The following is a 13,711-nucleotide window of genomic DNA, read 5'->3' as shown; positions in this document are numbered from 1 at the left end:
CCGAGGGCCCCCCCGGGGCTCCCCCCGCCCCGCCCCGCCCGCGGCCCAGGACCCCATGTCAGCCCCCGCCCCAGCGACGCCGCGGGCTCACGCCGAGCCGGGCTCCAGGCCCCGCCCATCCCACCCGCGGGGAGGGAGGAGCTACCGCCAGGGGCGGGGTCGGCGACGCGGCGTGACGCCAGAGGCTGAGCCCTTCCCGCCCTGACTCCTTCCCACGAGGCTGGCGGCGGCCGGTGGCGCGATGCGGCGCCGCGCCGGCCTCGCCGGCGACGCGCAGGTAGCGCGCGCGGCCCCGGCCCCGGCCCGCCGCCCTGCCCGCCTCCGCGGTCGGGGTGTGAGCGAACCCCGCCGCGGGGGTCGGCTCCCCAGAGGAAGAGGCGGTGGGGGTAGGGGGGGGCTGCCCGCGGGGCTCTGAGGAGGCGATGGCGGGCTCGGCGCGGCCGAGGTCCGCGGGGGGACGGGGAGCCGGCTGTGTGAGGCACGCAGGAGCTCGGCCCCCGGGGCTCGCCCTCCGGGGACCGCGGTGGCTGCTCGGGTGGGTTCCTGCCCGGGCTGGCTGGGATTCTCTGTGGGGTGTTCGTCGCCAGGTTCAGCCCCTTGCCGGGCCGGGAAGGGGGATTCGGGTCGTGCAGGTCGGGAGCTAGGTGAGGTACAGAGCTAGTAACTTGGCCGTTGTGCAAGAGGCCGGTGAGGACTGAAGTCTAATTTCCTACATCAGTCGCCTGCTGCTACTGTAAGGGCTGGACAGAAAACTTCTGTTCTCCGTTGTCTGTATTTGCTTTTAACATACTATTGTAGTGGGGGGAGATGTTGAGTAGCAGCTTAAGCAGAGAAAATAAAGCCTGCTGTTGGAACTGCAGTATTGCAAAGACCTGTGTTTACAGAGGGAACTGTAAATGAGAATTTTCTCCTTGGTTGTATATTTCATATCTCAATCCCAGTACTCCAGTAGTGTATTTTATTTGACTTTAGCTTCTGCTAGTGAATAGAGCTATTTTTATGCCAGTACCAAATTATGCTCCATAATTTTGAGCAGTACCGAATTGTCTCTCTGTCCTTCCTGTTTACTGACATGAAGATGGTATTCTTCCATAGAGTCCTGTTGCCATGTGCTTATGCCATACTTTCTTGAGACCTAAATGAGTTTTATTTTTCTTGAATCATGTAATGTGGTGGTAGTTGGCCGTACTAGCTTTGCCATAAGCACTTCCTAAATGCAGCTTAGAGCATACAATTAAAGTTAAAAGTAAAATCTTTCTTCCATACCTTTACTGCGGCTTGGATGCCTCTGAACCGGGAAAGCTAGAACTGGCCTGTTCTATCCCTAAAACTGTCTGGGTTTGCAAGACAGCTGGGAAAGAAAAAGAGTAGGAATCAAAACTGAAAGGAAATGTTCACCCTGAGGAAGTAGGGAAGCAGAAAGAGAGAACTGTAGGAAAAGGCAGGAAAGGATGGAAATACCGGGGCAGCACTGTATGTACCAGTGATAATGACCATTTGTCTTGTGCAGCTGGACTTGAGAGGACTGTGGGGATGGCATCTTTTGTACCTGTAGGAGATGGTTTCTTGTGTTGTTCTGTAGTACCCTCTTTCCTCTGGAATAAGATGTGATACATAAAGGATCTCATTTTTTTCTGCACCATTCGCAATGCAGTGCAAAACAGTACTAGGATGTATTATAATTTTGCTTTGTGAAAGCAAATTAGATAATTAAAGTTTTAGGCAAAGGACGTTAAACCTTTTTTTAGTCTCTGTCTATATGGTAGTGTTTTTAAGATACAGCAGTGTGCACATGTACATACATCAGAAATTGGAGTTTAGGAGGTTTTTGGTACAGAAATTTCTCTGCAATTTTAAAATTAATGTGCATTGTCTTGGACTGTGGAATTAAAGTTATTTTATAGCAATAGCTTGGCAGAAGAGGAAACTAATAAACATTTGTTGACTTAACTCAGGATTAAATTACTTTTTTGTGGGATTGGGTTGCAAATAGTTGCAAATATTTTTTACTCTTCACAAAAGATGAATTCCTTTGAAAAAATACAATTTCCACTAAAAGAGGTGTTGTAATTTAGCAAGGTGACTGAGGATCTTGCAAATACTTGAGTTAATTAAAAAACTGAGTTATTATATCCTTTACAACAGTCTCGAAACAATAGCTTGGCACTTGCATAGCTGCTCACATTTTAAAATGTGAATGTTAATTTTTACAGCATTCTGAGGTATGCTGCACACGTTAGGTGAAGAAACAGATGCAGACAGGTAATATGATTTGCTTTAGGCCAGAGTGGCAAAAATTACAGGCAAGAGTCCACCTTAGAGACTTCTGGGTTTAGTTGTTACCGGATAGTTCTCTTTTAAAAGGTTATGAATTTCTGAAATGCTGTAATACAAAGGAGTATTTTTGTCAGACAGATTGTCCGGGATTCAAGCAGAAAAGCATTGCAAGGCTGTAACAGTGTCTTTGGTTGGTTGTTGGTTTGTTTGTGTTTGTTTTTATTTTATTTCAGAAGGCTGACATCAAAGAGGAATTTGTTAAAGTTAGAAGGAGGGATTTGGAAAGGCTGACAACTGAGGTTATGCAATTGCGGGATTTCTTACCCAAAATAGTAAATGGGGATATCCTGGGGACATTGCAGAAACTGGATGCTATTGAATCAAGTGAGTAGTACCATGTTACAAGCTCAAACTGTCATGCCCCTACAAAAAAGTTGTAGAGTTTGTGGAGGTATTCTGCATTAAACTATGATGTTCAATGACTGCTTCAGTAAATTAATGTGTTTGTAATGAAGAAAATTACAAACTGGATTAGAAATAATTAGACATGTCAAATTAATCTTTAAAAATATTTTACTGTGGATAAAAACATACTTAGTTCAGGCAGTAAGAGCAGCTGTATCAGGAAAAAAGTGATTCCTCTTTGAGGAAAAGGCAAAAGCATTCTGTTTTTGAAAATGTCACTTTAGATGCACAGCAAAAACCCATGGTAAATAGCTGTGGATAAAAAGTTCAATTTAAAGGAAGAGATAATATTGTTGTATTTAGCCTGTCTTGGTTTTTAGCTTGTATGCTTTTATTGCCTTAAATATTCATAATAATAAAAAGAAAAGTTGAAGACTCTCTGTTACAAAGGTCTTTTTACTGCTGTCCCCAAAGTCCAGTGTTTCAGTGTTACAATTCTCTGTGCGTCACTTTTTTCAACAACTGCACCATTCCCGACGTGCCATCAGGACCAAATCGGAGTCAGCTCCATCCCTGGCCTGTAGTTTACATGCAGCAGTAGAATTCACCTGTTCTTCTAGGAACTGGTTTTGTCTGAAAAGATGCGGGACAAGCACTGAGACAGATTGTAGAGGGTGTATCTCTTCTAGAATATCATGTGATGAATTGAAAATTAATTTGCAACAGCTGGCTAAGAAAGAGTAAGATAGAGCCTCAAGGTCTATCTCCAATACCAAGTAATATATTGGGGCAGAGCTTCCAGCTGCCTCAGTGATCCACTCTTTGGGAAGATTGTTCCATGCCATCAAATACTAACAGTTGAAAAGACTGTACCACCTCTCCTGCTGCCAGTCAAGACGTCATCCGTGTCACAAGAAGTGATGCAGGATCTGGAAATGTTCTATTTATGCTATTGCAAGGCATCAAGGACTGTTTCCAGTTGCATTAAGTATTCAAGATCCTCAACTAGTCAGATTCTTGTTTTACCTACTTTTATCAGTGCTCAGTCTCAAGATTTCTCTCACTGAGCCTTCTTACGCTCCTTGTGCCAGGCATCAAGGAGACACTGTTGGGCCCTTACAACAGCATGTTTGTGGCATCAACATGGGGATATTAAGACTTTCTCAAATGTTCTGCTGGCTGGCCAGCATTCTCTGGGTCCTTTGGAGGAGTACCTGAAGCTGAGTCAGCCTTTGAACTCTCTTGAGTATATCCCCGCAATGGAGATTTCTCTTGCATTTAATGAAGCCATTTGAGTATTTATTCAGGCTCTTGCTATTGTTTGCCCCTACAGCTGGACAAGTCAAGTGGTGATTTTTTGCTACACCAATCTTGCTCCTGCCTCTGCAGCATGCAATAAAGCAGACTGAAAGGAGGCTTTGGAGCATACAGTTCACAAAAGGTTGGACATCACAGGGACACAAGCAGTCTTCCGTCTCAGAATGGTGAGCTTTCTGGTGCTGTTTACTAAATACAATCTCTTGGTGTTGGCATATGAAGCTTACAGGAGTCCTGGCAGCTACTAGAGATGTTTTTTCACGTTGTTCTTACAGAAGCCTAATGGGTGATTTGTACGTCTCTCTAGGCTTTCATCAGCTATTGCAGTTTTCTAAGTATTATAAACGTGAAGGGGTGAGCGGGTGGTTGTGCTCAAGAAGTGCAGATTATAGTCAGATACTTTCAACACCTCTGGCCCATTCAGTTGTGAGAATGATGGAGCCTTGAATACCTTTAAGAAACCTTGAGATCTTTGCATGTTTCACTTGTATATCTAGGTCAATAGGATACCCATTTGCTATGGGAGCATTCCATAGGTGGTATCTGAGATCTGAGCTGGCAACAGTCAATGCAACCAACACCTGCTTTTCAGGCTGGTGTCCGGGTCTTCACTAAGGCTTTTGCCAGGGTAATTGTTCATTTCAAAAAGAAAGGTCCGTTTTGTTCTTACTAACCTCCTCAGGAAGAGTGTTTGGCTCCAGGAATCTTAGAAAAATTTTCTGTATTATTATGCATATGTTCCCCAGTGGACCAAGTTCCACTAAAATGTTAAAAATTGCATTTAACATTGATCTAGCATTTGGATCAGTAGAATTGGAATTCCATCACTTGTTGGCATTCACTGTAATTATACTCAGTTCTCCACCTCCCAGAGCTTTGAGATTAGATCTCTGGTCCAGAAAATCTCCTGATGTGACCTATAGCATGGATGAGAAAGTCCACCTCACGCCTGAAATGTGAGCCTCCTCTTCTTTTGTTGTGCGCAATGCCGCCTTCTGCTTTTGAGTCTGCTGTCTATCTCAGGAGCAAATGCAGCTTCTTCCCAGAGTCTGATTTACTGCTGCAGTGGTAAAGTTATGTATTCCCTGTTTGTATAACAATGCCATTTCACGTTTTTTTGCTCTTCCAAGTTGATAGTGAAAGCTGCTGCTTGACTTGGCGGAGGTAGACAGTCTGAGCCTCAAGATTTTAGTGTCAAGAGGGAAGGAACTTTCTTACCAGGGGCTGGGACTTGCAGCCAGTGGGAGAACCTGTCGGGCTTCCCTGTGTGCTGCTCTGGACCACGGTGTGCAGGAGTGAGCAGCACAGCTGCAGTCTTCGGTGTCAGCGAAATGTCTGCTGCTCATTCTGCTGCTGTGTGTCAAGAGGCTGCCAAATGTCAGGAGTGGTGCGTGCAACCTTGAATTCTCTTCAGAGCAAAGGCATCCACAGCTGGGAGAGCTGATGGGATAATGGCAGGAGTTTCCACAAATGAGGCATAGCTAGAAGTAGGTCTCTCTTCAGCAGCTTCCAATATTACCCCCTTTTTTTTTTTCTCCCCCCCCCCCCCCCCCCCTTAACATCGAACATCGTAATACCTTAGAGGAGGTTGACGCATCCTTCTTTTATCTGGAGGACTCAAAAAAAAATAAAAAAAAAATACAGATAGCATTGAGTTAGCACTCAGTAGTTAATATTATTCCCCTTCTCCTGGCTCAGTTTTGGTTCCAGGACCTTTGAAGTCTGCCAGTGAAGCATGTGGCACCTTTGTGTGTCTGCTGGCTGCGCTGATGCTGGATTCAGGGTGGATCCATCCTCTCAAAAGCTGGAAGTGATTCTTCTCATACAGGAGAGCTTGTTTCCTTGCAGTGAGAGAGATTTTCACTGGATATACTTACCTGGCAAGGATAAATAGGTTCTTGGTCTGCTATTGGTAAGCAGAGCATGCCCTACTCATGCTCAAGGCATCTTTCAGTCAAGTACTTAAGACTCACACCCACAGAGTAATAGGTGCGTGGAACTGTATTTTCTTTACTTGACAGAAGAAAAGAAAGTTTCCTGCCACCGAGCAGAGTTATTCCACAAAAACTCAATGAATCCATTCCCCCCTTCATTCTTTTCCTTTGGATTGCAGGGTTGAAAAGAACTGAATGCTTGGAGAGCATGCCCTGGCACATATAATGTTTCCTAGGAGTGGACCCTTGCCTTCCTTCTTTGGTTTCTGTTAAAAAGTCCTAGTGTTCATGGCTTAGAGTCGCACAAGGGCTGAGTGGAAATACGTTCTGCTTTAGAAAGCTGTTCGTGGCTAGATTAACTTCCTCTATACTTGCTGCTCAAAGTAATGTTTATGTATTTGAGATGATGACATTTTGTCAATTAGGACCAAAAGAGAAATGATTTTATTTCCAAACAATGTAGAATTACCAAATAAAATGCCAGAATCCAAGCTCTTTGGATAATAAAGACTTTTTTTTTTTTTTTAAATGATGTTATCTTTTTATGATTGAATTTGGTATGCTCTTTGGTAAATACATTCAAAAATATTGACCACATGTAAGGGGAAGTACTTGAAGTATTTTAAGCCATAGACCATACTCTCATGATCAAGGGTATGGTGCTCGAAGTGCGGTGTAACTTGTTTTTTAAGCAAATCAAAATTACAGTAGATGCTGTTTGGACATTACTTTTTGGAATTACTTAAATGTGTTTCCTTTTTTCAGTATAAATACTAAACATCCAGAACTGTGGTTTTTAAAGTAAAATACAATACACAACAGTTATTAAAAATATCCTTCAAAGTGAATTTTTTAAAACAGACATCGTGATTGTGAAATATAACACTTTTAACTTGATTGATTCACTAAAATAAAGCATCTAAATTGGAATGTATTTCTGATAACATCAGAGATTAATTTTTTAAAGGAATTGTAAAATTTGCTTGTCACCGACATAATGTTTAAATAGTTTATAATGTCTTATAATACTTTTTAATTTAAAATGTTTGGAGTAGTTGCATTTCATTCTTACTATTCATATAATTTGTACATTGTATATTGAAACACTCACTTTTGACTGATCTTGGTATTCTTTTTCTTAGATTTTTGCTATACTCACTGAATTTCAAAGATACCAGACACAAAAGCCATCATGAAAACAAACAAAAAAAGTAGAGAATTGATTGAATTTTTAAAAATCCCTAAGGAGCTGGAGCTCGAGCTCAGTTCCAGAATGGTATCTTATCGGCACACCGTGTTTAACAGCTAGATGTGATTCTTTTAGTCTTTTCCTGTTTTAAATCGGAAATGTCATGTTTGTGTAGTCTCTTATAAGAACCGTTGAGATGTGGTAAATTGTGATACGCAGTTTAGCCACGAGGAGGTGATCGAACACAAGCAAATAGTTAAAGCACCTCAATGTTGTACTCGATGGATTCGTTTTTCTTTAGTGCAAGCCCATTGGTCATAACTTACTGCTTCGTTTATCTGATTTATCCTATCGTAGACATGGAGAAAAAGGAGGAGGAAATAGAGCAGCTGAAAATGGATTGTGAACACTTCAGAGCCCGTCTGGAAACAGCCCAGGCAGATTGCATGAGGGAGAAGAAGGTATATTTGCTGTCAGAATATTGGTATCTGTATGCTTGAGTTTTAATAACAAAAGCAGTAATGATCAGTTTTTCATGTTCATGTCACAAAATACATCCTCAGCCTGAAAAATAATCTGGGATTTCTATAAGTTCATAACTGGTGTTCATAATTGGAACTGGTGTTCATAATTGGAGCCAATATTCCCAATTTACCGATAAGTTCATAACTGATGGTTTTTTCCCCTTGATATTTCTAGACCAAAAGGGTCAATATTATAACAAGACAAAATATAATACCATACAGAACCCAAACGTATTCGGTGTGTACAAGTACAGGTACAACTGACAGTTGGTCTCCCACTTACGCACATAACCCTTGCATAACTGCATAGATGTCTCAACTTCCATACTGTGTGAGGTGCAGTTGTATGGGGTTGCATTACGGGCTTCTTGGCTGGGTTTGTTTTGATGTGTGTAAAGTTAAAAATCAGCCATGAGCATTTTGTTTATATTAACATGTTGAAGTAGAACATTGGGAATTTGGGAAGATTGTGGTATAGCTGGCATCAAAAGGTCCTTTGCGGAATCAGTTCTTTTGAATTTAATGTAACTATAACGTAAGAGGACAATAGAAGATAATGTAAGCAATGCAATGTACAAAATGAAACTGGCCTCTCTTTTGGCTTGCTGTAAGCTGTGTGCCTTTTTTTAGTTTTAATAGTCTTTCTCAATGCACCTATTGATCCAATTGCCATGTACAGCTGTGAGTCAAAGAACAATTACAGGGCTCCTTTTGCTCTGTCAATATTGTATTTAGTGTTTATGAGAGGGGAGATTTTTAACAATGAAGGAATAGCAAAGACCGTGACTTCCCAGACTGTGGGTCTTCTGTGAAGCTATTGGGGTTCAAATAGGATCACACAGACTAGTGGCTTAATTTCTGAGAGGTGTGAGAATCAGTTGTGATTATTTGCTGCAAAAGTTCATTTCCTTGGAGCTGACAGCTATCTTCAGTAGTTAGCAGAAGCTCACTTTGTTTCTAGAGTTAGCATCTGCCAGCCTTGGGATTGCATGAAGACAGATGAATCTACAGAAATGATTTCATTTGAAAAGGAATAAATGAAGAGTTCAGACATGCAGTTTTAGGGCACATCTGTGTGGACAAGTCATTCTGGAATGAAGTTTGGTATGAATGTAAAGTATGATGGAATAGTTGTCTATTCCTTACTTCAAAATAAGTATCTTCTGGGATAGCTGTTGCAGTTCGACAATAGGTCCACAGTTAGTTTTGCTGTGCACCCAGGTCTTTAGTTATATAAGCATCCAGGCTAAAATCTCTGTAAGATTTAATGTTGCTGCTTTAGATATTAATGAAGTGGGTCCCACCTTTTATTCTTGTTAATATTACAAAAGAAATGGCAGGTGGTTTAGGTTTGTGATTTCTTTTGGGTGAAAATTTTACTTAAAGCATGGATAGTTTACTAAGAGTAGTTGTTGTCTGGTGTTCCTGATCAAAGCTCTTCTCTTCGTATCTTTGCTGTTGTGCAGGATACACAGCAGTGTATTTGTCAGAGTGGATTGTGCTTATGTATGTTGTGAAATCCCTTAGGTCTCTGGGATAAAAGAAGATGGTGTATGTATATGTGTGATTATTTTTTTTTGTTTGCTTTGTTTTGTTTTGTTCCTGTTAATCACTTTGCATGGTGTTTTTCATTTGGCTGCTGTTCTGCTATAGGCAACCTTGCATATAGTTTCTGAATTATTTTCTACATATTTATCTTCTGAAGGAAAAGGAAATGATTCTCTGAAACAAACATAAAATAAATGCATTTTCTAGTTGAGCAGTGTCCTTTTCTTTGGGGATCATAAATCAACATTTTGCATTCCAAAATTTCTGTGCAGTGCTGTATCACTGATCAGGGCATTGCTGTGCTTTCTGAACCTGAGCAAAACTTGAAGTGCACATGTTATTCTTGGCCAATGCCTTGTTTGTCTATCCATAGTTATGTACTTTAGCACTGCTGTATTCTTGTGCCTTGACCCTTTCCTGAAGATGGTGATGTTGCATAGCACAGTGATTGCTTCGTGATGTGAACTCTCAGGAGTGTTGCTTCCAGCTAGGTTATTTGCTTTTGCAGGGTCCGTTTATTTTCCTGGCTCTTGAATGTACTATTTTGTTTTCCTTGCTTCGTATCTTTGTTCTGATACTGCTTTTGATCTATTAAAAATCCTGGCATTTCTTGTGCTGGGTTTGCATCCTTGTTGGGGGATCTAACTTTGGTATTACAGAGTTTTATGTCTTACTAGTCAGTATTAGCATCCAAATGCAAAATGCAAATAAAATGTATTAAAAGATACATTTTCCTAAGACAAGGACAGTGCAGAGAAGAAAAACAGGGACAATATAGGGGTTAGACAGGAAGATGCCTGTGGACATTTTGTTGATGCATGTGGTGGCAGAAAAGCTGGTAGGTCTGGCAGTGAGTTATGCAAAAGATAAAAATTGGCTAACTTGCTTAAAAATTATCAAAGTGTTATGAAATAAGAGACTTTTCCTGGGACTTCTATGCCTAGGGAATCAGCAGCAAGTGTCAGTCTTTTGCATATATTAAACTAAAAGGTGAAAGAGACTCCAGAGAGTAAATATGCACAGGAGTCTGCTTGATAAATTTAATTCGAACTTTACAAATCCTAGCCTGTGTATTCCATTAGCAGTATGATAAAGCAATGCAAATCAGGCTGTCAGGTGTGATACAGGGGGCTGGGTAGGTAATTAATGACAAAGTACAAGCAGCTTTGTACTGGTTGATATCATGTTATGTAAATTTTCAGATGAGTTTGTTTCTATTCTTTCCAAACCCTCGTCACAAAATATTGAGGTGAACCCCCAAAATGACAAGATACTTATTTTAAAATCTTGATGGGAATACATGGTTGAAAGTTTTGGTTTGTTTACTTGCTTTCAAAATTCACATGGAAAAGATTCCTTCTCATTTCCCCATACTTCATCCTGATAGCTAAACACACAGGGGAGGCTGGGCTGAGGCGGGTGCTTTCTGCAGTGAATCTGAAAATCCCATGCCCACAAAATGGGCAGAACAAGATCCTTCTGCTCTTTTGATGTCGTGTGATCTGTGATTCTCTCTCTCTCTCTTTTAATACTTGAGTTAGCATCATTTTTCTTCATGGCCTTTATCTTTCCCTGCAGCACTGTCTAATACCACCCCACTCCAAGTTAGCAGGGAGTGCCCATCTGCCCTAACAGACCACAGACTGCAGTATCCCTGCCTTGATCTCACTGTCCACACTAGCTCTAAGCTGGGAGGTGCAGCAGCTTCATTACCCCTGTGGCAGTTGGTAGGAAGCCAGTGAGACCTCAAATCATACCTAGTCTCATGATATTCTTCTGGCCAACTTCCCATGTGATTGGAAAAAAGTACTGCCAAATTGAAATTGTGTCCTGGTCATGTTGGATTGCTCTGTTGTCTCTTTATGCTTTGTGGCAAGCACCACTGAGCATCTCACTTAGATGATGGATGCACAATGGTGCTTGGGCTTTCTTGGTATGAAAGGCCCTCTAAATTTCAAACCTTCGGTGTGTTTTTCCAGGGACTCTGTCTTACTTTGCCATTGCTGATCAGGAATATGCCAACAGAAAAAAGTTGGAAGAGATGATAGTAGTTATCCTAGATATCCAGCAACTCTACCATGTTGGCTAAGGCAGAAGTCTGTTTTGAAAACCAAAACTCTCCCTTTCTATAAGATGTTTCCAGTATCTTTTGTAAGGTGTCTGGAAAGGCTGACCTCTGATGCTGAAATCCCTTCTCTCTCGAAGGGACACATGTAGCTGTTTGATTAGGAGGAGTAGACTCTCCTATCAGACTTCTCTAGGTGCCACTCAGTCTCGGTGGGTCACTTGGTCTGACCTTGCGGAGAGGCTTCTGGTTACTGTCAGCCTCCACAATGTACTTACTACTTAGATATAGCTCAGGAGAGAAGGTATGTATCTGTAACCGCTGTGAGTTTGCCACCCCCACCCCCATCATTTCATATACGGCCATGATGTTGTTTCTTGTTCTGTCCCTTAGCCTAGAAACTTGTTTTGGCTGATACAAAGTGCAACCAAAATTTCCTTGTGCTATTTCAGGAGAAACTAGACCTTCGCCAGCAGCTGAATGAGGCCAAGCAGCAGCTCCTGCAGCAAGCAGAGTATTGCACAGAAATGGGTGCAGCAGTGTGCACATTGTTGTGGGGTGTATCTAGCAATGAGGAAGCTGTTAAAACCATTCTAGGAGGAGTAAGTATGGCAGGTGAATACTTATCAGTGGTAATGCTGTTAGGCCTTTTAAAATAAGGACCTTGCTTTGTAACACACTTTAATATAAGGATATATTTCAGAAACTAATTGGACAGCAAAAATGTTTTCTGAATTGTATATTCTTTGGGAACAATCCATTCTCATTTAAGAAGTGTTGGAACTACAAAGTGTTACGAAGTAGGCTGGGAATAAATGCAGTAATTAATCCTTATGTTACCAAACAAGGATTATCTGTTTTGCACCACACAGTTAAACTGGAAGCAAGGCTGCAGCTAGCACAATGTAAATATCTTTGCAAGCTAACAGAAAAAGAAAATAATTCATGGGCACATGCAGTAGTTCCAATACCTGTAGAGAGCTTGGAGGAGCTATTTCCATGGAAGGAAGGCAGATCATCGATTCACAACTTTAAATCTTTGTGCTGCCTTAATACTTGCATGACTATTGGAAATTTAGAGAGCCTAGCTGCTACTGAATCTTATTAAATCTTCAATGCTAAATGTGGATAGGTAGCTTATTTGAAAAAAAAACAAAAAACCCAGACCAAACCCCAAAACAAAAACAGTTAATGACAATAGTAATATTACAACTAACAGTTTCGCTGCCAAGTGCAGCTGATGGAAATAGGAGGGATCAGAGGATCAGGCCTGATAAAAAATATGATTTTCAGTCTTGTCACAGCCAACATGAGAAGGAATTGTTGTATTTAATCTGAGTGAAGTGATGCCACAGTTTCTTCTGGCTTGATTTTTTTCAGTAGCACGATGAACAGCTGAGTGAATAGGATTAGTTCATTATAGTAAGTGGTGAACTAGTGTGTTTGTAAGAGGGCTTCCAGTTTTGGTGCACCAAAATACAATTATAACTTTATATTGGGTATTGGAAAGCTGTACAGTAGTACCTTTTGGTGATAACATCTGATGATTCAAGATCCAAGCAGCAGCAGTTACTAAGGAAAAATAGTCTGTAAAAACACTGTATAAAGCAGTTAACATAATAATAATAATAATAATTTAAAAAGGGAGGTGGGTACTGCAGAGCCCCCACATAGCAACAAAACCAGTATAAAATTACATTCTGTATTTTCACAACAGTTTATAACTGTAAGAGTTGACAATATTTAGTGACTAGCTGCTGTTATTTGACCTGTGAAACAGAATTGAAATGGTATGTTTCCCACAAGCAAAATGCTAGCAGTGATGAAAATGACCATATTTTTACAAATGAGAATAAAATTAGTAGAAGCCTTGTTGAAAGCAGGTAAGATTGACTGAAGTGATGTTTGGAACCAGTGTACCATTTGTGTCCATATGGGTTGAGAAAGTCAAAACTCAAGCAGCAAATTTGAAATTAGCACAAGTAGTTTTCAAGGCAGTGGGGGAGAGATGCCTACTGTTTCTATCCATGCATAACGTTTCTAGAGAGAACTTGAAGAAACATCCAGAGAAGCAGCATGAGAGAGAGTTTTCAAGGATGCCTAGTTGCATGTGCCAAAAAAGAAGTAAATTAATTCCCATGAGATTGTTTTAGATGTCTTTCAAAAAACTTCAACCAGATATCCACGACAGGACTCTCACATGGAAATGCAAACTGAAGGTTTGATTTCAGAACAATATCAAGACTTGCTTCAACTTGAGAAATTTTGGATCCTACAAGGTGGTCTGCTACTTCAGTTATCTGCTAAGCCGTTTGTCACCATTATATTTTAAGGCAGCAATTTTGCACATTAACTGATGTTTTCATGCAGGAGTTACTTGGACAGCAAAGGGTTCGTTGCACCATCTGAGCTCAAGCACCTTAATGGCGGCTCTCAGAACTGTCCGTATCTC

General features: G+C 41.1%; 1 protein-coding gene across 5 annotated transcripts in view; it reads left to right on the top strand.

Annotated features, from left to right (window-relative positions):
- The first annotated feature begins 173 nt into the window (after window positions 1–173).
- The window catches only part of LOC115343722 (heat shock transcription factor 2 binding protein), a 61,387-nt gene continuing 47,849 nt past the window's right edge, over window positions 174–13,711 (top strand). For 2 of the 5 annotated variants that reach the window (XM_030020064.1, XM_030020059.1), the window contains exons 1-4: window positions 174–277; window positions 2,511–2,661; window positions 7,480–7,583; window positions 11,712–11,861. In XM_030020064.1, coding sequence (XP_029875924.1) covers window positions 242–277; window positions 2,511–2,661; window positions 7,480–7,583; window positions 11,712–11,861 — 441 coding nt within the window. In that variant the 5' untranslated portion in view covers window positions 174–241. Of the gene's footprint in view, window positions 278–468; window positions 734–2,510; window positions 2,662–7,479; window positions 7,584–11,711; window positions 11,862–13,711 lie in introns of those variants that run through there. The other 3 variants (XM_030020061.1, XM_030020062.1, XM_030020063.1) reach the window with 3 other exon arrangements.

Source organism: Aquila chrysaetos, chromosome 7 (assembly GCF_900496995.4).
Source record: "Aquila chrysaetos chrysaetos chromosome 7, bAquChr1.4, whole genome shotgun sequence".
Taxonomy (NCBI): Eukaryota; Metazoa; Chordata; class Aves; order Accipitriformes; family Accipitridae; genus Aquila; species Aquila chrysaetos.
The sequence above is the reverse complement of the archived record's forward strand: the minus strand, read 5'-3'. Positions and strand labels throughout refer to the sequence as shown.